Genomic DNA, 24697 nt, shown 5'->3' on the forward strand with positions numbered 1-24697 from the left:
AACACTTACGGTACTAGCTCGTTGATGCCGAGCGAGTTTATAACGGTGGGTAAACTCGGCAGCGAGTGACACGTGGTGAGTTCCTTCTGCCGGGGGTAGTAGAGTGCCAACACCAGACAGGTTTCTTCCCGTGTCGTTAATCCACCGAGCGTGATAGCTGCCCGTGCGGAACTGTCATAGATACATTCCGCTATAAGCCGATCGCCTGGTAGAACTCGCACCGGGGCCGATAATCGCCGGTACTCCTGATAGTTCCAATCGGTATTTCGATCATGCGCGATCGGGAGCAATTCTTCACGGTGGCGAATTTGCCGTAGCTTAATCTGACGTCCAATTTGATGTGTCCGCATCATGACGGCGAAGATGTGGACACCATCCCTTGGGAACGCTCGCTGAGTACACTCACCGACACAGTGACCCTCCGAGACGACGTGCTCCTGTCCGGGTGGGATGATATGCCTCCAGTTTGGATCCATACCGACCGAAAGGACGCCAGCGTCCTGTCCTCTGAGAGTGCTCGTGTAAAACAGTCGAAGACCCGAGTTGTCCACCATGGCCTTTGGTTTCGGTGGCCAGGTGTACTCATTGGCGGACAGACTGTAGTGTGTCTCCATTAGATAGAACCGCGCTTGATTTGACTCCAGCGGATAGCCAACTTGACTCGGGAAGGAAAATCCCTGGAAATGTACGAAAACAGAAAATGAAAATTAGGTCATGAAACGAGTTCCGGCAAAAAGACCCTGAATGAGGATAAATTTCAAACCAGTCGAACAGAGCTCTATTAAAAAACAATAACCAAGAAAATTTATTTATTGCCCAGTGGCCTATTGCCCTGTGACCCATCGGTACCCCAGCTCCAGCTCGAAACCAAAATGAACCTTAAAACATGTCCGAATGGTAGTAAGTTTCAGCGCTTTCTTCTTCGACTTGCTTCGCAACGGACGTACAAACAAAAAAGCTCACTCCTCAGAAAACAAAGCAAATAACAAAAGTCGTAAAAATATTGATAGCACAAGCAATAGCGGACCCCTCCCCACCAACCCAAAAATAACAGCGGAAATATCACCACACGAAACAGCCCCAAAAACAGCGGAGCCCGTCCCAAAAGCGGAAACTTTGGCTTCCCTGAAGCGTCCCACCCAAAAACCCAATACGCGAGAACATGGTGAAATTGTGTGTTCCTGTGCCAAATGTTTATAAATAAAGCCCGAAAAACATACATTTTTCCGGTGAAAAACAATGGCAACCAAATGGAAAGGAATTGGAAAAGGGAAAAACTAGCGAGAAAAACAACGCAGCTCGCCAACAACGGAACAAGGCGCGCCGCACCACCATTTCATCGCGCGGTTTGCGTTGCTGGTTGCGGAATTTCTGGCGCGCTTTTTTATAGGTTTTTGATTGAAATCCATAAAGTTTTATGGTGGAAAAATCGAAGGGGAACACGGGAAAAGGAAACACAGGACATAAATATGGTATGGTAACCGATTTACTACGCAGCATGACGCTACGGAGGAAAGCGGAGGAAAATGTTCGTTTTCCATTTTTCCTTTCTCTCTCTCTCTCTCTCTCTCTCTCTCTCTCTCTCTCTCTCTCTCTCTCTCTCTCTCTCTCTCTCCTGCGAGAATTCAAGTTTCTTGTGCCAAAATAGCAATGGAAGGAAGAAAAAAAATTCCACCACACTCTATCCTCATTGCTCTCGGCAGGTCGCAGGTGTGGCAGAGGTTGCCTTTTTCCACCCGGTCACCCAGTCTGTAAATGGTTCCATTTTGAGGTATGCACGCACGCAACCCTGGCACCATCCACAGGGTGGTTTCGGTTTCTTTTTATGTGTTTCAATTTCATCGAACTGTGTTTTTCGCTCGCTAATTGAGGTTAGGACAGGGGTGGTGTATGGAACTCTTTAAGGAACGCAACCATGATTGTGGTTTGATTTGTTTCATTGCCTACCCGAAGGTACAGAAGCATGACAATGGAATGAATAGAACCGGGAACAATCATTAAAGAAGAGAATTCATAACAAGAAAAATACAACCTAATTTTTGCAAATGAAATATGAGTTTGATGCGTTTATTTTTATTGCTCCGTTTTGTCTAGTTTTGATTACTGTTAATCAACTCGAAAAACAAAATGGTAGATATATCCACAAAATAAACAGCATTTCAATAAAAATAGGTTTGTGTGCTTTTGGTCGGGATTGGGGAAAGAAAGTAAATCACGAAACACCGGTGGGGATGGACTTTTTATTACTTCGAAAAGTGGTTCAAAACCAAGCAATAAATATTTACATCACAAATTTTTGGCAATTGTTTGTAATGAAAAATGTGAAATTTTAAAGAGAACGGAAAAGATTTTATAGAACTTTATATAATTTACAATCTTTTTGGGCTTTATTTTCTAGAGAAGGTTAGGTATTTTAAATTTATTAAATTATTTTTATAACGTAAGAACGAGTGGTCCGAATGAGATTTTGTAGCGATCCTGTTGTGTGGAACCGATGGCGCAATCACCAATACCACCAAAAATTTCCAAATTTAAAGGAATTGGGGAAAAAAACCTTCCTTTAATTGGACATTATTCTACATTTGACGTATATTTGAAATGAATATTGATTATATTTCGCATAAAAATAAACAATTAAAAAATTAAGTAATTTTGAAACATTTCACCATTTCAATATTCAATTAATTATTCAACGTTCAAACAAAGCTAACGTAATGATATCGAAACTGAAAGAAGTATACTGAACCAATTTGACCAATTTACCACTCAATCATAACTGATCGAACGATTTCATTAGATAAATATTTATAGTAAAAGCAAACATTTAGAAAAAAGAAAATGGTTTCATGTCAACTGGTGACAACTTACCTCGGAACCGCGCGTCCATGCAGCCACTATCGAGTTGCAGGTCAGAATCGATTTATCCGCCCGATAGCACGGGCAACCATTTTCACGTGACATAATTTCCAGCTCCGGTGACGAACCTTGACACTCGTGCAGTATCATATGATAGACGTAGGATGCACTCGTACCGGAATCAAATACTGGCTCGTACTGCAATAAAGAGAAAGGGAAAAAGGTTTTCAAATAAGAACAAAAAGTTCGACACAATAAACACAGTCAAGGACAGTTGTGACCTTCCGCGTTGTGATTGATGTTTAATTTCATTTGTTTAATGTTTTCCAGAGAGACTCTGTCGACCACTCATCGAGACACGAAGCTTTCCCGCATCACTGTGGACCTTGGTGGAAAATCAAATAAACCCCTTTACCCTGGAAAACATCAAACGGTTGGAAAACGTTCCCCCAAAACGAAGGGCAAGATACATTTTTCCAATTAATTACAATTTATTTACAATCTGTACACTCTCGGTATCGCGCGTTCCAAGTGCCGAACGAACACAGCGAGAACATTAAACACAATCTACAGCCCATAAACATCTGGGCAAGCTCGCTTAAAGTGCGATCTCTTCGAAGGACAAAGGTTTGAAAACGAAAACAAAAAACACAATCATTTATGGAAATAAAACAAGAACGAACTTTCGAAAACAAAAAAAAATGTTTCTGTCTGTGAGAGGAAAATTTAAAACGACTGCAAATAACGACACAATTGATGTGAGGGATTCCATTTCATGGTGGAGGCGTATCGATTTGCATTTTTGTTTTCCCAACGTTTCGGTGCCCGAATTGGTACGCGATGGAAAGCAAAAAAAAACCCGGGAAAGTAATTTAATGACACAACATAGTCAGGTCGGAAAATCCACTTTTTTGTTTTGTTTTCCATCCAACCACGGATCGACGAACGAACGACGATTTGTGACCGGTATTGCATTGATGCTGGTGCCATCATTTGTCGCGTTGTTCAGCGACAAATCGCGTACGTGAACGTATAAATTGCAACGGTGCCAGTTTTCAAATGGTGCAAACTGGCGAGAGAGAAAAACACAACACACACCGTACATGAACGATCTATGGAAAGCCAGGAAGAAAAAGAAGGTGAAAAAAATTTCGCAAATAAAACGATCGCATGTAGTGCAAAGTAGGGAACATGGCAGATTTAATATGAGAAAAAAAAAACACATTAGAGTGCTGGAGCAAAAAGTGAACAAAAAGGGGGGAAAAACAAGTAAACAAAAGATACGTCAAGTGTTTAAGCAACGAGCAATCAATAATTAAAATGGATCCTATTTAAACGATATTGTGTTATCGAACCCTGTACGAAACGGTTGGCGAAGTGATTTGCACTAGTTTTTTTCCCCCAAGCCAGATTGCTCGTAAGGAAGGAAAAAATGGAACGATTTAAATGAAGCAAAGAAAGAATGAACAAACACAATGAAACACAGTCTCCCGCGTTTCACTTGGGTTGGGAGAAAAAGCAACAGAATGCTACAAAACGTCAAATGAATTCTAGTGCAAAATGCAAAATTTCCCCAGGCGGGGGATAACAATAGCACACGGCAGAGGGATGGAAATGGCCGTTTTTCCCTGACCGGAGGGCATTGCAAAACCAGGCCACTAGAGGATGTATAGGGAAAACACATCCACCGACACATGATCGTTCGACTTCAATGCGAGCTTAAAGCCGGTCTTTTACTTCGCTTCTGTGTGGGAGGGAAAAACAAAAACAGAGGAAATTAAATTTAACGGACAACCGTACTGTAGCGACAATGATTCTCGTCTCGTGGGGGGAAATCGTTTGTTAGCTTGGAATAGTTTGCAGATATTTTAACTGTCATCACGAATTGAATTGGAGATGCAGAACGGGGGTCGATAGGAATGATAAATGATGGATTAAGGAAATATGTACAATTTTTGTTTAAATTGTAAAAAAAAACATAAACATAACTTAGAAACCATTTTTGTTTTGCCTTGTATAAAAATCTATTGAAATAGATTTTAATTAAAAAACATTAAATTTATTGTTTTAATTTATTTAAAACTACTGGAATTACAGCAGCTTATATATTTTTTTTAAATATTTGAAAAATATTTTTTTAAAACAGTTTTCACAATCTTTATCTATATTTTGTTTTCTTTAATTAAAAAAAAACATTGGTCTTATTTCCTTGTTATGTGTTGCATGTGCATCGAATTGCATCTTAGAACAGCATTTAAACAGTTTTCCTATTTATTCAAAGCTTCCGAACCTTGCAGAAATTAGTTTTTATTTTGAAAACACAACTCAAACTCATTTTCAAGCTTATGTTTTCTTCACGGAAAAGATATTTATTATATTTAATTTCCCTAAGCAGATAACAAAACTATTGCTTTTTTCGCCGCAATTGCAAAACCAAGCGTAACGTAACGGCGTTACGGAAGGTTACACCCATCCGGCAAGGTTAGTTTAAAATAAAATTAACATTCAATTTCACATTTCATGCTATGTTTAAAAATATGGCGGTTTGGGCAAAACAAAATAGAAAACGATTCACGCTGCAATTGTCGCTGGCCGTCAATGACAAAAATTGCAACCGTATGCCACTTGCAACCTATACACCGCCACACACCGCGTGAAGGGTAATGCAGTGGTTGTCATATTGCAACATATGTAGCACGCTGTATTGAAGCACCCGGGTGTTTAGGTGTCGGTACTGGGGTGTCGTTTTTCCCCCCAGTACATTCGCGCTTCACGTTCGGCATGTGTTTTTCAATATTTACCTACGACAAACCGAAAACAGTTTGCCGCTTTGCAAAACGTTTATAAATTGTATGGCAGTGCACCTTCGAAACTGCACTTTTCTGACGATCGTTTTTTTGTGTCTTTCTTGTTCGTCACCATCAATAACATGGGAACCAGACGGAACGGCTGCATACACTTGTAACCCGGCAGCAGTTGCACTGAAAGCATGAGAAAGTGTGATAACAATAGCTCTTTCTCACTCGCTGTTCGTTTCTTCTCCCTTTCATCCCTTTATTTAACACGGGGTTGAACTTCCTGAAGGGGGGGGGGGGGGGTGAGTTTAGATGTGAATTTGACGTGAGATTAAAAAAAATATGTAACCATGTTGGGAATGAATCGACACTTTCATTTAACTCAACCGTTTTACAGGAAGTCCACAAAAGCTGTGAGCGCAACTAAAAAAGGAAAAACTAAACTAAAACTTACAGCATTCATCAAACCAAGCTTCAACTCTACCGGCACAATTTCACACTAGAAACGATTTCAAATATCAGCAAATCAATAAAACAAACAATGACATACAGCCATCGTGCAGTGATGGAGCAGCAGCAGCAGCAACATGCCCATCAATTGTGTATAATAGTTTTGGAGCATATTTGCTTTGGTGTGTGTGTATGTTTTTTTCCTTTTCATTTGCTTCGTTGTCTTATTTACTTTCTGCACTCTACTGCATCAGTTGCGCAAGCAGACCCCCAAATGGTTGCATTACACTTTCATGCTGTGACGAAAGCCACGAATAAACGACGACAATTCAACACCGAAGAGGACGGAATGTTGCATGGCAGACCATTTCATTTGAATGTGTTGTTTAACGGGTGTAATGGTTGTGATTTGTAATGTAATGTAAATGGTCCTCGAAATCAACACGTTTTCAAGCAAATGGAGGGCAAAAAAATCGATTATTAAGTACGCGCTAGGTAACAGCGAACTGTTGGAAAAACGTTGTGAAGATAAAAAAGAAATTTTCTTTAAATAATTGCAATTAAATTGACAATTAAGCAGTAAAAGTTAATATTGTTAATTATCGTAAATTAATAGCAATAAATAGTCCGAAACTCTGTAATGTTTGTGAAGTTTGGATCACGACCATTCATGTCCTGAACATGTAAGTAATTCTTATTGCTTACGGAACAGTCATTAATCAAGGTCAGCCAGATGGTTCAGTGGGTTAAGCTTGTCGTCTTAATATATCCGGCATGGGTTCTAATCTCAATTGAGACTTGTTCGTGTGGTGTATTCAGATCATGTTTAACAATTTTAAATGTTCATTGTAAAGTAAAAAAAAAGTAAATAAGACCAGAAAATTATCGTAAATCTGGTTCTAACAAATTTATTATTTTTGAAAACATCTAGCAAATAAAAATAAATCGTCTCGCTAAATTAAACACCTAAATGAAAAGACCTAAATAAATAGTTGATGTGTTTTTTTTCTACCATTTACTCTTCTCTAGTCACTTTTAGAAACAAAAAACCAAAACACCCTGCATTCCATATTCATTGCTCTGCTATGGTGAGCAATCTCTATACGGGCTTCCAAACAAAAGACAAACATGCATGATTCATCCCGTTGTTCTTTCGCAATCTCGTCTCATGTGCAAAAGACACAAACAAAACCGATTGAGATGATGAAGCATACAATTATGTACGACAACGATCAACTAACCACCCACCCGCCCGATGCACAAACTGCAAGTTCAACTACAAATTTCCTCCCGTACAGGAGGCAACGAGCAGCACACGGGCAGGACTTTACTACTGCCCGAAAAACTCTCACCGATGGGAACTGCTCACTCCCCCAACCCTGGAGGATGACATCTGCACCGAACGACGACCGGTAAAAGACCGCTCTGTTTTGCCAGATGATGGGTGTTGTTTTAAGATAATGGGGTTGCCTTTAGTTCATTGTGTTCGTATCCTTCGTTTTTTTCTAACTTTGCCTATGAACACTGTGTGCGAGTTCTGTGCTGAGCAGTTCAGGGCACGATATGTGTTGCCACCCGGTTGACCATCTTCATCTACGGCGTATCGGAAAGTTCACCGAATATGCCCCATCGGACGATAAAGAAACGAAAACTGGTGGTTGCTCTTTTTATGGACCGATGTGCATTGGACACTGCACTCGGGACGACTTGTCTGCCTGGGCTCGGAATTTAGTCGTATGCAATCCAGCGACAACAACAACAACAAAAAAGCACACAAACTCAGGCAGGCAAATGCACCATAAAGGTTCCCGGTACGGTTCAAAGCCGAGCACGGGAGCGCTGGTCGTTTTGCCGCAGGAAAACGGCAAAATCTCAGCCACCGGTTCCCAACACACAGATGACGATAATGGAGCGAGTTTTAGTGATTTCGATTTTCGCTGATGAGTCGACATTTGCCAAGTGGACAAGAACTTTTCCTTGCTGTCTGCCGGTTTGGATCACCCGTTTTGGAAGGAGCTTTTGCGAAAAACTTGCAATCAAAACGAGCGCAGTGTTTGTTAAAAGCATTCTTTGAATTGCTTCCAATTTGTGAGTTCATCCGCATGCCGGAGAGGATGACCAACGTGCCGTTTTTGGAGAAAAAAAAACTATCATCTGACCTCAGGAACTATTCGAGAATAGCAGAACAGCTGTATGGACTGTTATGGACTTTATAGCCCCACCAAATGACGTTTGAAATTGTGACCTGAATGAAGACAATCTGGAAGGTTTTCTCTCTTTTTTTCGTAGGAAATTGAAAGGGATTTGATTATTTAATAAAGTGAAACAGATATCAGCAGACGTGATGACCTGCCCGAATGTCTATCTGGAAGCACATTGTGGGTAGGTTTTGTTACACTGATGAGTTCAACAGGTTCAAAAAGGGAGGGTAATCAAACTTTTGCCCTCGCTGCTTGATTGCAGCCGTATAAATAATCACGGTACAGTGGCAAAACCGACCTAGGAGGAAGTCTAACGAAACGGCTCCAGAATACGTAAAGATCTTCCGGAGCAAAAGTTTGGGCCCTCTTTAACCAGATAAGAACAAATAAACTTCTCCCGGGGAATGTTTTCCACCACCGAGGAGCTATCCGTCGTATGGTGGACATACCAGCGAGACCCGTACGGGACACCAAAAACCAGAAAGATAAATAAAATCCTCCGTTTACAGTCATCAGCAAGTTTTTGGAGTTAGCCCTGGAGCGAGTGATTTTGGCGGTTCGTTAGGCCGTTTCGATTGGGATGAAAGCCATACCCACACATACACACACACACGCATACATTGATATAAACACAAATATCTACTAACTTACCCTAATCAGATGATGTTTGCGATTGATATCGTTCAGCTTGAACATCTTGCACCAGTGCAGAGTGCCGTCACCCTGCGGCAAGTTAACGTCCTGATTGAGCAACTCCATCGTCCGGAGCCGTGGATCCGGTTTGAGCGGTGCCTGGTTGATCCGCTGGGTTAGGAACAGTGAGCGGGCCTGCTTGAACGCTTCCACCGGGTCGGGTAGACTACCGGCCGTGTGCGGTTCCTTGTTGTGGTACATATAGATCACGCGCATGGTATCGTTCTGGAAGGAAATAAATGATTCTTCGTTGAAAAACAATCTCTGAAGAGTCTGAAGAAATCAATTTATGTTATAGTTTAAAATATCTTAAACACGTGACGGTACGGATCTCTTCTTTTGATGTTGTAACAACTCTGAAAAACATACCAGCAATTCGTTGGGAATTCGAAGAACAACTTTGAGATTTTTTTTCAACATATTTAACAATTTACCAGCTCTTTGTTGGAAAACAACTTGTTTTAAGTGAGCTAGTGAACAACTACGCCTAAAACCTTGCTCCATTGCAATCACAACAATGCACCCCAAATTAATTGGAGAGATAAGTGACCCATTAAGATAATTGATCGTCCGGAGACGATATAACTCCGGGTACTTTGGCGCCGGAATATGGAGGAACTTTTGCTAAAACCGGCCAACTGCCAAAAACAAGGGTGCAACTTGCACTTGCAACCGGGCTTGTCTGTTTTATCGTTTGCAATCCTGATTATGCCGAAGTGGTGTCCGAAAATCTCGACGATAAAGCTTTCGTTTCCCGGGAGATGTTCAAGAAACGGCCATGAAACACCATGCTATTATTGCGCTTCTTGTTGTGTAGTATGCTATGGTAATGTTTCAACTTGATTTTGTGAAGAGAATAAACAGGGGTCCCAAAAAGCAAGAACTATTTTTTAAAGAGCTCATACTGTTGGTGACACCAAGTCTCCAACGGAACCTCAATGTCTTGATCCAAAATGGTCATTGTTGAGATCGTTCCGAGCCGCACCTGGCAGCATCAAAGAGCAAACCATATTAATGTGCTTCCGGGCTTTAATCTTGACACAATCCAAAGGCTCCACACGTACGGTTGTCTACAGCACACTATGAAATGTTGGCCAAGTTCTTCCTCCCGGCGAACGATGTGTGTGTGTATAGGAGTTGATTGCTTGCTTGGTGCAATCGGTTTGGTTATGGTGGTTATGTTGCTCAATGAGCTTTATCCCCCGAAGGGGCAAACCACCGATGTTGCCGACGATGATGACCACCAAAGATCCGCCGGCGACAAAACCGGTGTGCATGTGACGTACATGACGTTGCTGCTGCTGCTGCTGCGGCCAGTGTGATGAAATCACGCGCACGTTCCCGGCTCCGACAAGATGGAATGCAATTCATCGCTGACCAGAAATGCCTGGTGGCTAGGTGGAACGACACCCTGCACTGTGTCCATCCATCGGAAGACATCTAGACAACTATTATCGGTGTGTCCAGAAGTGATAGGCAATTGACACCGTCACCATCGTACCCATTTCGTCGTCATCATCTTCACCGTGGACGCTGCGGTGTGCGTCACCGTGGTCGTGGTGATGATTGCAATCTTCCGTTTTCCCTTCCGTTCGTGAAAGGAGCACAAACCAATTGCAATTTAATTGAGCGCACGTGGAGCATGCTGATTACACGAACGCACTTGTATCGAGAGCCCTTCCCTGCAGGCAATTCTGGTACTGCTGTTTGCATTGCTCTTTGCCAACTGCATCCCGAAGACTTACCGATGGTAGAACGAAAAGTCAGCGACAGAACAGGATGAAAAGAGTGTGTTTGTGTCAGTTTTTGTGAGCCTGAAAGCTTGCAGCTTAAGCGACGACATCCAAAAGCCTTTAGAGTCCTAAAATACAACCACCCGCAGCATTGGCAGGATGAGATAAAGCGGTATTTATTCTACTAATTGGCTTAAAGCACATCGTACCCGACGTCGGTAGCTTTTTGAAAGCGCCACCCTAGCCACCCTTATAGTGTGGCGCACCTCAGACGCTGCAAGAAAGAACCTCATCGAGAACACCCCCTCCCTTTTCTCGCTGATACTGATCCCCGGAGGCAACGCCACAAAACCGAATTACGTTCTAAAACTGACAAGAAAGACAAAGTAAAATCGAAACGAATTCAACTTACACCGACAGAGAACGGGAGGAAGTCGAGTTGCGTCTTTTTCACTCGAAACAACGAACGCCATCTCCTAACTTGTCAGCAGTAGTTGGCAGTAGCAGGTCGCTGACGCCTTCGACCTAGCTGATACTGCGGGTAGCTACTACTACTACTGCTGCTGCTGCTGCTGCTGACACGGAAATTGATTACAAAACCCCCAAGAGCGAATCATGTTCGCGGCGTCTGACGTCGGTCGCTTCTTCAACTATCGAACGCAAAAGGAAATTAATCGAAACGGAACGGCGCGACACACCGCCAGTGCAGAAGTTTGAAGACTGTGCCGGCTGATCATCCATCCTCCAACGACTTCCATTTTCCCCCTCCAAAAAAAAAAAAGCACAATGAAGCAGCTCTCGTTTTATGAGACGAACTTTCTTGCAACTTTCGTACCCATCGCCGCCAGTCTCCCCGATAATTGACAATCGATTTCTTTGTGCTTTCTTACCATTTTTATCATCCTTATCCGAGGTTCTGTTCAGTATGCTATCGGGAACGCAAAATGGTCAAAGAAAAGGGCTAAAAAGGAAAATATTTTCAAAGCAAAGGGAAAACTTCTTGCTGGATCCAAGAAAACAACCATCTTCGTTGCGTTTAGCACGCGATAGTGTTAAATGAAAAATTGTCATCACTTTTTCATCGGTCCATTCGGACGTGGGATGTTTGGATGATTCACCAACTTCATCGTTTCCGTGTGATATTAACGTCCAATAAATTTGCTCACCCGATAAGGCGCTGTAACTTTCAAGAATTCCAAGTAACTGGAGAAGTTATTGCTTATTACCTAATGTTACCATTTTTCCTTCTGTTACTGTTACATGCTTTTTTGGATTGAAAGTAACTCGGCGCAGTTGCATGAGAACGACTTCATTTCGTATCGTTTGGTCTGATCGATCGCAGTCGATAATTAGCGAAACTAGAAGCCACTCTTCACAGCTGTACTCTGTGGGCAAACCAAGACACTCGACACGAAGACAGTGGTCTGCTGCTGGCATGATTGGGTGCCGTTCTTCGGCTGTACTGAAGGAAGCAATTAACGCATAAAGCCACAGTGAAGAAGAAGACGGGCGCAGAAGTACCTTGAAAATGAAGCTGAAGTACACATTTTACACTAGCACATCGACATCCAGATGCAGTGCAGTCATCGATGTTCCCATGCCAATAGTGAGGAGGTGTTTTTTTTCTCTTCGGAAAAATGATGATGATGATGTTGATTATGGTGCGAACGACCCAATCACCCCCGATATCCTCCCGAGGCTCACTGGCCTTTCTCAGCAATTTCCCCGGACAATTGCCTTCTGCATGCTGCTGTTAGATCTACCGGTCGGAAAGTAACTCGTACACGCACGTCTAACAATGCACAATTATGGGTGTACTATTTTTTCCCCTTCCCGGGCCGATGTAAGATGCATCGCATAATGCTACTTAAGCCCTTTGGGGGAAATGCGCGCGAAAGCGAGAGTATGTGTTTGCATCTTCGACCTAGATGCAAGAATGCTTTTCCTGATATTACCCACACAGTCACTCACACACATGTTATTTAATCCCAGCAATGCTTTATGGATTTTAATTACGCATCGCGCATTGCGTTTTGTTTGCGCTTTTGGGAACTCTTGCCACTATCAGTGCGGTCCCGGGTTCTGACATTCTCGGGAACCTGAATGTGGGCTACATAATCTTCGTAACGTTTGCAAAAGCTCATTTACGGTTAGAGTACTGCTAGGCACGTGGACCGATAAAACCGCATCCTATAAACCACACGCTGTAACGATCGGTTACCACGAAATATCCAAACACCTTTTCGGTTACATGGGTTATGTCACCCTTTTTCGCCCTACGCATGTTACTGTACGGCAACATTAGCGAGGGCTTACTCTCATACAATTACTCTACCAAAAAACATAAACACGTGATGGTGGTTTCTGTTTCGTTTAGGGTAGGTGAAAATTGTAAAACAAAGGCAAAATCAAACAACTAAACAACAACTGTTCCCCTCTATGCCAGACGGTCTCCTACACCGCAGAAATAAATGAGTTCTTGATGGAGCTCCATAAATGATTGATTACATTCAAAGGTGACCATATCTACCCTTAAAGCCCCCAAGCCTCCAGGGGGGCAGCCATTTATCGTAATGGTATCGATTTGTTGGGGACATCATTTTTTTAATCTAATCGCGTTGCACACGTTGTCACACGGTGTACACATTGTGAACGAATTATGGAAATGAGCCATGCGGAGCCCGTGCATAGAACGCCGATTAATTATGCCGATAGGAAAAATCTGTAGATGTTGTCGGTAATAATAGCCGCTCTTCCAATTTTGTTGTGGTTTTGGGGTTTATATTGTGTTTTAATATTTTATGTAATAGCAGGTCTGCTTTATTTTTAACGGTATGGTCACAGCCATTAGTGTAGCGATTAACCACTATTATCGAGCATATGGCGGTTGGACGCTTAGATTGGATTACGTTGACTCGTTAATAAATTCTGGTGAACAATCACTAATTCTGTTAAATCAATTGAGGTTGCTTGAGAACTGTATAGAAATTGAAATTATTTAATTATTACTCGTAGTGCTCTTCGTGGAAATTGAAGATTTATAAAGAAATAAACGTCAGAATTGTTGGATATATTCATCAAAAAATGTTCATCTATTTTGGAATAAAGATGTCTAAAGAGACAATAAGAGACAATATATTTACTAAAACCAATCTGACATTAATGTCCAAAATTTATCTAAACTTTTCATGTCGTAAAAATGATTTTAAAAAAAACCTTACTAAGACATCCTTTCAGATCACTAAACTTCCATGCAAAAGAAGATACATGGAATTAAAGTTTATCTAAAGGATTTACTTTGCTGACATTGAGGATTAAATTGTCTTACAAAATCCCACAAAATCTACATGTACAAGAAACGCACTCTTTAATGGACAATTTCCCATTGATCATGCATTATGTCATTATCAAAATAAAGCAGTGCGCTCTTTACGGTGCGGAAATCTCAACAATCTCGACTCCCATTTAAAGACATACCAAAAATCAATATTTGAACGGTTTCGTGTGCAAACATCCTTCAAAACCAGATAGGTACGCCGATTCGTATGCATTTCACTTCGCTTGAATGCGCGAACAACCAACCGAACCGCGAATGGCCGATTTGTGATTGACTTTTACACAAACCGGGTCTCGGTTGAATTGTTTCGTAAACACCGCTTTTCCGCTAACCGAACGCCGGACAGGTTGTTGCAGGCAACACAGCATCAATTTTCGGTACCTTGCGGCCACGCTCGGTGTAACGTACTGGCGTTTTTTTTTCTTTCTTTTCGCTTTACCCCCCAACACACCCAACATGCCAGAGCGCAGCTGATGCAGCAACACTCAACTTTATCGTACGAGAAATTAATTACAATCGCGGCAGTGAGCCACGTTGAAGAGTGAAGCACACGCGCGCTTTTTTTTCCTGTCCCCTTGAGGGCACCTTTTGTGCTTCACGCAATCGATGGTTGTTCAGGTACGACGGCTGCAAGCTTTTTTGTGCACACCGAGTTGTCTGCCCTACTTCTTATGATGCAGTTGTTGTCTTCGGGGAGGCTTGGTTCGCTTTCAATCAATTGCCCAGTGGCCCTTATGTCACACTGGTGACCGGTTTCAACCGAATGGAGACGTTCCGAGATCGATCGAGTACTTAGCGGGAAGTGGCAGCGCTAAAGTACTCTTAAAGCCATCCACTTTGGACCGCTGTACGTTAAAAGTTTAACATATGCAAAAAAAGAACCCTGTAAACGATAGCCGCCCGTCAATGTGTTGTTGGAGGTTTAATGCGACCAACAACAAAAAAAGTCCCCACCAAAGTGCATTGTGGGCATTGTTATTTCAAAAGTTCGTAATGAGACACGAGCAGTATTCGTAGGTAGCTTGCGTAAGTAATATTCGATACGCCTCAAAAGAAGGACGTAATGAGAGGATGAATAAATATGTCGCCGTCTTCGACACGCAGCGAATACAGACCCTCACCTCACCTCTCCACAACGGGTTGGGTCACATAAAGGTCACACTGGAAAGAACACTTAATGTCTCGCCGAGTACTTCGCGATCATTTATCTTGTAATGAAGATGGTAGTATTCCTCAAACCCCACTTACCGTGATTGGTACGTCGTACGCCACGTCACACGTGTCCAGTTTGCGTTTGAAACGCAACACGGTGTGCGTTTGGTTCTCGTACCCCAGCAGCAGTACGTAATCCTGCGAGGAATCGACCAACGGTTCACCATTTCCATGCTTTTTTACGTGTCGATCCTGTAATTGAAAGAAGGAAAAAAAAAATTGGGAATAAATACAACATTCCTGACGCTAGTATTTCATTGCTGCTTCCCGTCTTGTTCTCCAGGAGGTTTTGGGTGGCAATGTGATGGTTGCATGACCGGACCGGTAACTCTACTTCCTACTAGTGATGGGAAATCCGCAGTGGATTCATGAATCCACTCCAACTCCGACGTATAAAAACCGGGGTATACTCCGAAGTGATTGCTCCGGAATAATCAAACTTTAACTCCGGAGTAACTCCAGAGTAATTACTCCGGATTACTCTGGAGTTTCCCGGAGTTACTCCGGAGTAACTCCGACGTTTATTCCGGAGTTATTACTGCGAAGTTACTCCAGATTAATCTACGTTATTAACTCCAGATTTAACTCCTCAACTGAATCTGGAGTAAAAACTCCGTAGTATCTCTGGAGTAATCACTCTGGAGTAACTCCGGAGTTTATAGAAATCCGAAGTTTATAGAATCCGGGAGAATAGAAGATTTACCCATCACTACTTCCTACCCTTCAGATACATATCATTAAGGCCTTGGTTGCAACACACCATTACAGTACACCTGTTTACCTGGTTGGTACCTGGATAGCGGATACGTCCAAAATAGCATCATTATTTCTACACCACTTGAAATAATGGTGAGCAAACAGTGGCGTACCGGTGTGGTGCCGCCGATGCGGGAACACACAAATTAATGATTAATGTGTTTTGTGGTTATCTTGAGCAAAACAGGGGTAGAAGCTTTCGAAATTCCGGAATTACAGTCTGAGTCACAAAAACAAAACAAAAAAGACATGCTCAGTAAAAGTTCCATGTTTATTTCCGGACCTGGATGTTTTTTTTCTTAATCAATAAACAACAAAAAAATCACTTGGCAAAAGCAATGTAGCACTGAAATGGGGGAAACCTAACCACCCTCTAAAAACAGGGTGGGTTAGGTTCTCAGTGTCTCATCTGCATTTCAAATCGCACGCACCCCGATGTTGTTTGCGTTCTCCCGGTTGATTTGTCAGCGCCAAGGCGCCCTCTATCTCCTCTATCTGACCGTACATGGGGTGGTTGCTCTGTTTCTCCCCTTTTTTAAACCAGACGACATACAACGAACGTAATTATCGAACGGTGTAAGGGTAGTGCTGAATGTTTATGTTCTTTGCGTGGCGTTTTTTTTTTTGGTGTGTTATTCATTCTCCATACTTTGCTTACCCCTGGCCGAACGGATGGGCCCGTTGAACGACCTTCTTGTGGTCGATTTGGTGAAGTTGGCTTTTGTGGTACGCCTTCATCTCGTGCAACTCATTAAAATAACAACACCGATCGCAACTCGCTGCCAGTAACACTCTTGCTTTACTGGGAAGTTAACCGCACATCGATAAAAGGAAGGAAGTGCGAACTTGCTACCACTAGTCGTTTGAATTCGACGCTCGAAGCTATTGTCTCGTCCAGACGATACTTGTAAAGGCGAACGAATTGAACGATCGAACAGAGAGAAAGAGACACAAAAAAACACGAAGCAAATACGTAAATCGTACAGTGAAGGAGCAAAAAGAACTCACAATTATTCCAACTTCAACTCCATCACCGTACAGTGTTGTTACGCGTGTTTTAGCTTTTCCATCGTCACGTCCATTCTACGGCAGAGCGATGGTAGCGCTAAGAATTAAAATCAGTGCGTCTGTGACTTTTAACTGACCCCATCCAATACGGTGACTTTGGCTTACAACTGAACAGAACAGGCTTCCCTGATTGACCGCAATTATTCAATTACGCTTCACGGTACGATTGGTATGTTCGCGCCGATTCCTTAGTCCGTACGGTAGCTTCCGAAAAGGTCATGAATCAGCATGGCCAGTGCCGAGCTGCAATGGCCGGAAGCTGCGTTGTCTGCGACAACAAGATTAAGACCCCGATCATCGATCGATCGATATGTGTTCGATATTCATTAGTCACGTCGTCGTTCCCTTACATTGTGGTGTTTGTAAATTGGGTACGTACACAAAAAAAACGTACCGGGAAACTTGATGATAGGGTAGTGTTCTGTGATGCAGCAAGTCACAGTGCAGTTGTAGCTTTAATTAAAATCCGAATTCAACGACAACGAGAGACTGTGGAACTGGATAGTATGAGAGGAAGAAAAAAAACCTCGCTGCACATATAGCCACACTAAATTCCTCCAAAAGCAATCGTTACGGATTTAGCGAAGATGCGGACACGAGGTACAATCTCACATACACGTAAATCCCAATCCCACGAATAGCTTCAAAAAGTGTTCTTCAACCACTTCAGTTGCAGTTTCCAAATCCCCTTGGGAAAGTTCTCGCGGCATCTATCGAACGTTTCGATGCGATTGGAACATTCGTAGCAGCAATCGCACAATCCACTCACTGCGAGTAATTCGTTCGCTGCCTGTCGAAATTACTACTTCCAGACAGGCACGATACTACTACCCGGTACGGTTACTCTTTCCTCTTGCGCTGATTTTTGCAGCAAAACTGGGAACGAATTGCCGATGAAGCCATAATTAAAACCAACCAATTAGCCGTTTAGGTTCCGACGAGGGAGAGACGTTCATTAGGAACCCGATATGGGAGCGTTGTTATCAGGTTCGGACAGTAGGAATGTTGCTGAGCGGTGAGATTATTCGCAAGTAACAAACCGATGATGCGGATGTGTCTGTTTGGAATTATAAAATACATTTGGGATTGAATGTTCAAGATTGCACCAAAATCAATGCTTGAACATGAGAGCCGTACTCAATAATATTTAAAAAAAACAACTCTCTTTTTTGCACATATATTGGAATATGTTTTAGGAGTAATTAGAGGTATAGTCAGATATATATGCTGGTCTATTGATTCTTGAATCTGATCCCAGCGAGAGTTGTTCGAGACACGAGGTAGAGAATTCCGAACTATAAGTCCATCCAGGACCTGGCATACATTTCTTTTGTAGACATGATTGATTTAAGGCTCTCCTATCTAAAAGTAGCTTGTTTTTGAGCTAAGATATTGGGTGATATCTACTCATTCTGAAGTCCAAGCAAACTGATCCAAATTGTGGAAAAGTTTTCAGCTGGAGTAAAATAATTTATACGGTAGTATGTAGTATACTATCATACTCCTTTGCGGTATAGATTTTGTTGAAGTTGATAAAACCCTCTTGGTATCGATTGATAGACAAATGAACGAATATACGAGATCCCTTCTAACGGAGCGGCTTTGTAATGAGAATGACACCAAACAGCTCAACTCTCCTTTAATGTCTTTTAAGATCCTCCACATATCCAGAAGAAATATGGACGTATTTCAGAGAACTCTTGCAGCATTTCAAGATAGCAAAGCACCTGATAAATTGAACTTCTTTACATAACAAGAACACTCTGGCCATTTTTGTCATATCATCAAAGAATTCCGGATGTCTGTTTTCTCCCCAAAAATGAAAACATTAACCTGTGTTGTCACTTATCTCTAGTACAATAAAATGTAACATTTAATTTTTTTATATCATGCCATCTCATGTATGTTGCGAATGCTCATGAATTTCCCAGCAAAAAGACGTGTATGGGTACACCATCTGGGCCATGAATAAGCGCAATCGGCCCAAAAACCCAAATGGCAAACAGATGGCAAACAGTGTCTCGGAAGTGATACTAATACTCGTTTCCTCCATTCCTTCACAACTCGGGCTGGTTATCATTCAACATGATTCCCAATTTTTTTTCTTCTAGGTTGCTGGATAGCATCTTCAAGAACCGCTGCGACAAAATCGATCAATATGCGTGAGTTTGCTCTCCCCGTACGGTCCTGAAGGACGTTTTCGGCGATGCCTTGGAACCGCTAGACGACATTTCTACATCACCCACCGTGTACGGTGATGGCCTTCCGGTTGCTTTCCTTTGTGTGCGATTGAGTGTGTCACTGGTACTTCCGGGAAAAACGGCGTGGTTCAAGATTGCGTTACTACGGTGCACATTACTCGCACCTCATTGTCGCGTGTAGGAGAACAGCGTGCGACCGTGTGGCCGGAAATGCCTTCGAAGGTTGGAATTTTCCGACACGCCAGCCACGGCAGAACCCGACGGTCTCAATTACCGGGTATACATGTACTTGGGATCCATCATCTGATATGCTCGAACAGTCAATGGAAAGGTCGACCTGTGTACTGGGGAGGAGGAAGAAAAAAACTTTCGATTCACCCGGTCCATTTGCCCTGCTCCATCATCACCAGGATGACAAGCACCACCATCAACACGATCGTTTTCGTTCTCCTCTTTCTTGTTTCTTCTTCACCTCATCACCATCCCTACCGGATGGATGGTGTTGATGTCGTTTCGGTTCCCGGAAAATCCTGGTCCCGCTGTACTCCCACCATTTGCTGATTTCCATTACGGGGTGAAATTCCTGAACGCGCGTTACGCGAACGCACGCCTCTCCGTCCGAACGATGGACGGAAAATTGTGCAGGAAATTGAATTTTATCGCACAATAATATGATTTCGATTTTGTACCGTGTTGCTTTGAGGTGGCAACGAGAGCAAGCAAAGCAAAAAAAAAAGACGGCTCAGCTGCGCGCCACTTTACGGTACGGAATTCCAAGTGCGATAAATAAGAAAGTCAGTGTTGCAAATCGCGATTGAGCATCAGACAGATAGATAGAGAAGAAATCGCCCACCCGCCCCACGCGACAGGAACATCCGGAAATTCGATTCGCGATGCGCGCTACCTCGATGGTGATAATTGAATTGATTTAAACATTGCCACGGCAAAACAAACGCCCCAATATGTTTTTGGGGCTACTTGGGAGGCAGGAATTAAATAGCTTTTGCATTTGCAAATTTGCCCAAGATATGGTAAAGAATTTTGGAATGCTTTCATACCACTGGCTGAAGGCGAATAATTAATGAGCTACAGCGTACGGCACGAATGTTACTTTTGTCGTTTTTTGTGTGTCCAAAAAGCAGCAAGCACAACAAACAAACAAAAAAATTCGATGATAAATATGCAAATCGTGTACCAAACTCCGGGGCGGGTAAAGAAAGCGACATAAAGTTTATGCATGCAGATTAAATTCAACAACGAATCAACAACAATAGGAATGAGGGGTTGCCGATTGTTTCGTTATTAAATTACGCCAGTGCGCGAGATTGCTGCCACGGTGCGATGGTAATATGCGCGAGAAATTATTTCTGTTTTGGAAAGGAAATAAAATGGCAAAAAATACATTGATTTAAAAGATAAGCAATATGAACAGTGGAAGTAGGATGGCTTAAAATTTATCCTAGCAATTCTTATTTTGACAGAACTTTCAACCACGTTAGCATATTGTTCATTTGAATGTTGAATAAATTAACATCTTGCATTAAAAGTCCTCAAGAACTCGAGGCCCTCCATTACTGTCTTTCTTTGATTTTATTTACCCGTTGTAAGATAATGAGTTAGGTCCGGATGAGATTTGATCCCTGCTCCGGTGGTGTAGAGACCGGCGCTGCTACCATCTCCAACACCGGGAAGCCCTCAATTTGGACATTAATCTGTACATAAAAGAATTATTAACCTTAACCTCATCAAACATTACCGAGAATGAAACTCGGATTTTTAATGCTGGAAAAATGTCACTTGGACATCCATGAAAGTAATTATTACAACAATTACTCACTTGAAAACTATTTTCTGGAAAAAAGAATTCTAATTGAAATTTGAAACACTCCCTAAAGCGTTAAGTACCCGTCACGACCAACCAAAAACACCCTTTACCGTTACTTTTTGACATCTTGTGACAGTTAAAAGTATAATTATCGAGTGACACTCTCTTTCTAAAAACTTCTGCTAGATCATTAAAACTAGAACACGCACCGAGCGCTGTTAGACGAAACATCAAATCTATTCTACACAAAAAATACATCCATAATCAAACCAATTAGGTACTATTGTCCATTCGGATACATAATGACCACCTTTAGTGTAGTGTCCGGGGTAAAGAACGAAATTTTCTGCCAAATAAAACAACAAAAAACCCTTTTATGTTTCTCTTCTTGGCGGCCCATTGTCACACTGGTGATGTGCATTTGCGTGTTCGCGTGCTCGATCGCACCCCACACACACGCACCGAGGAATTATGACAGACCGCGTGATGATGGACACGATGAAAAGCAAAGGGAAAATTGAGCAGATAATTTTAGGAGATTTGAGGTTTGAGGCAACGCAAGAGGATGAAGAGAAAATGTTTTGGGAAACAATTTTCATCGCTCACGCCAAATCGCACACGACCAACAGTTCGGGTTCCTCAGTTCTTCGCCGATCTCTGATGAGATGGTTGCTCCAAACAGCACCGAATCGGACAAATAAACACTTCTGGTCTGTATTCCGGTATTTGGAGATAGATCGCGCCGGTTGTTTTCCAAAAGGGTGCCGGTTTTCTACCCTGATGGTGTCGTGCTTGGTTTATTTTCGTGTTTTCGATTTTTTTTTCTGTCGTTCGGCCATATCCGAGCGAGCGAGGAATTGTTTGGCTGTCACCGGGTCTACCGGGGGGAATTTCTTTCTTCTCGCGTAACTTTGGCTTTTGTATTCAACCCATTCCTACTGCTGCTGCTGGAGATTTTGGACCACACGTGGGGAGCTTTGGAAATAATAAATAAAGGTACAAAAAAAAAAACAAAATCATCTGGAGAGTTGTCTCCAGTATCTCGAGGGAGTCGATCTAGTTTTTGGGGGTCTAGATTAAACTCAGAAGATTCAAACGTGATGAAGGGAGAAACTGTTGGAGTAAACTGGATGCAAGCCGAAAGAAAAGCGATTCGTGCACGAAATGCAACATGGAAGGTACTCTCCTATCCCCAAAGACCTCTGCCCCAAGGGCCGACCTTTCCAGGCATTTCATACGAGCTGGAACAGAGAGTAGGGTATGGATGATGTTTTGATATGATTTCATACTTCTCTTCCCGACAACGCGAAGAGATCATACCTTGCAAGGTACCCGGGAACTTTGCCGGAAGGTGCGAAAGGGTTTGTTTGATTGATGGGTCCTCAGTGAGGCCCTTTTTTCGTTCCACTTTTACGCATGGTGCGTAAGAAGTTCCTAGATTTCTTATTGAAATCACTGAAAGTATACTTGTTCAGTGATTCGCACGTTTTGAAACATAAAATTTAATATTTTTACAGTTCTCAAAGTTGGTGGCATCCACTGACGTTTTGTCTTAAAAAGATTAAAATTCAAAAATGTTGAACACATGTTGAAGAAATAAACTTCAACATTCGGAATAAGTGACAAAGAGGCAAACTTTTAAATTACGAAAATCGATTTTTGCCTGATGTTTTGTTCAGTATTTTGATAATAAGAAAAAATATCAAAGAAATCGATATTAATATTAAATTCATGTTATTTTTTCATATTTTAATTTGTTTGTCTAGCAATTAGAATAGAGTAATGGTACGTTGTTATTACATTGTTTCTGTTTATGCACATCGTAATTGAGCATTGAGCAAAGGTAATTATTAAGAGGCCATAGAAATCTTCACCTAATAATACCGAAAACGCTTCACATTGCATTGCTAGTTACCAATACCCATTGACTACCGGAGAGCGAGAGAGAAAATTGGCCAAGTTGCTTCAATAAAGACGTTGTGCTTAAAATCTATTTCCGCATCTATTATTCGTCCGCCTCATCTACGTGCTTCTCATTGCATGCCCAAAACCTCAACGAACACTGTCATTCATATTAGCCTTCCAAATGGGATTGTTTACTTATCCTTGACAGTCTTAGCCTCTCCGCTCCATTCATCAGTTTGTTTCAGATTTCTGCCGGTTTGAAGCGATGTGTGTGTACTTAAAATAAATGCAATTGCTGTACGGTTGGACGGTGGAGTAAGTTAAGCAGGTGAACCGTTTTTCCGCCCATTTTCCCTTAGTTATGCGCACACACACACACGAGCGTGTATGGGCTACTTCAAAACCCTTTTCCCAGCTTGAAATGGTACGTAAGTGAAGTGATTTCCATGACGTTTATGAAAGTCGCGCCGTTCTGTCTCTGCTTCACTCTGCTGAAGCAAGGGGTGGCCTGAGATTTCACCCAATATAGGAGGATTTGAGTAGCAATTTTTGCACTCTGTCAATGACGTACGGTACGGGTAGTCCATTATGAGAAGTGGCCAGTTGAACGATAATTACCGCGTAGGAAGGCCTTTGTCCACACCGAGTGCTTCGGTAAGAGATCGTTGGAGCATTTTTGTTTTTCATTTTGAAAGCCAGAATGTTGTCCGTTGGCTACCTGTATTTTACGTATTTAAATCCACGGCATTTCTATTAAGCTATCAAAGCAACGTGCCTTTCGTCACCTACTTCAGCATTACTTGAGGCCACTTTTCACAGTGGATACTTCCCCAAAAAAAAAGTGCTTCCTCCATTACGGAAGAAGTTTAGCCAAATGTTTTCGGTTTCCATTGCCGGCTACACGAAAGGATTCGCGTGCGCGCGAATAAGTTTTCTTTTAACCTTCCCTAATTATGCCTCCCGACGTTCCTTTGGGGCGTTATTTCTCACGGTGTGTCATCCAGAGTCCGCAAAGACAGATACGGATCTTTAGCGACAAGTTTGCGTCTGTGGCAGAGAAGTTTTATTCCATTGCACATTGCACAACCGCCAGCACGCCAACAAGGCCACCGACAAAACGAGTGGTAAGAATTTTAATTACAACCCATCCGGAACTGGGTTTATGTCCCCTTTCCGCCCCCTCCCCAGGGATCACCCACCAACCACAGCCCATTCATCGCACCGACAAAGGGCGCCAAGGGTTTGGATGATCGGCTGGATGATGTGTTTCGCTTGCAGCTACTTGCAGTTGGAAAATGATAACAAAAAAAAGAAACTCTATCACGAGCAAATTGTACGAAATAGTTTTCCAGCAGGAAAGGGCGATAAATGGTGTAAGCGATGGTAGATAATGCCTCGTGAAAAGGAGCAGGAAATTTGCCAGCAACAACACGACTGAAAGGATGAATTCCCCAAAGGCGGTGGCACGTGATCATAGCTACCCGAGTGACTTCTGTGAGGAGTGAAGTGTGAGGAAGGTTGGGCGAAACTTTCCAGTTGCAGTGCTTCATGTCATCCTCAACAAAAAAAACCTCACTCCATCCTTAGCCGAAGAATAATGCTGAACCTCGGCACACTTGAAACAAAAAAATACATCAGAACTCCAACAACTAATGGTTTTGATTA

General features: G+C 42.3%; 1 protein-coding gene across 7 annotated transcripts in view; it reads right to left on the reverse strand.

Moving 5' to 3' along the window:
• LOC125770057 (MOXD1 homolog 2-like) overlaps nucleotides 1-24697 on the reverse strand; it is a 503823-nt gene that overhangs the window by 253431 nt on the left and 225695 nt on the right. For all 7 annotated transcript variants that reach the window (XR_007419137.1, XR_007419135.1, XR_007419133.1 and 4 more), the window contains exons 7-10: nucleotides 15314-15469; nucleotides 8954-9220; nucleotides 2869-3054; nucleotides 10-677 (exon numbers count right to left, since the gene is read on the reverse strand). Coding sequence is in view for 1 of the 7 variants with exons in the window: in XM_049439251.1 (XP_049295208.1) it covers nucleotides 10-677; nucleotides 2869-3054; nucleotides 8954-9220; nucleotides 15314-15469 (1277 nt within the window). In the remaining 6 variants the exon portion in view is untranslated. The remainder of the gene's footprint in view (nucleotides 1-9; nucleotides 678-2868; nucleotides 3055-8953; nucleotides 9221-15313; nucleotides 15470-24697) is intronic.

The sequence above is a fragment of the Anopheles funestus genome, chromosome 3RL, assembly GCF_943734845.2.
Source record: "Anopheles funestus chromosome 3RL, idAnoFuneDA-416_04, whole genome shotgun sequence".
In the NCBI taxonomy this organism is placed as follows: Eukaryota; Metazoa; Arthropoda; class Insecta; order Diptera; family Culicidae; genus Anopheles; species Anopheles funestus.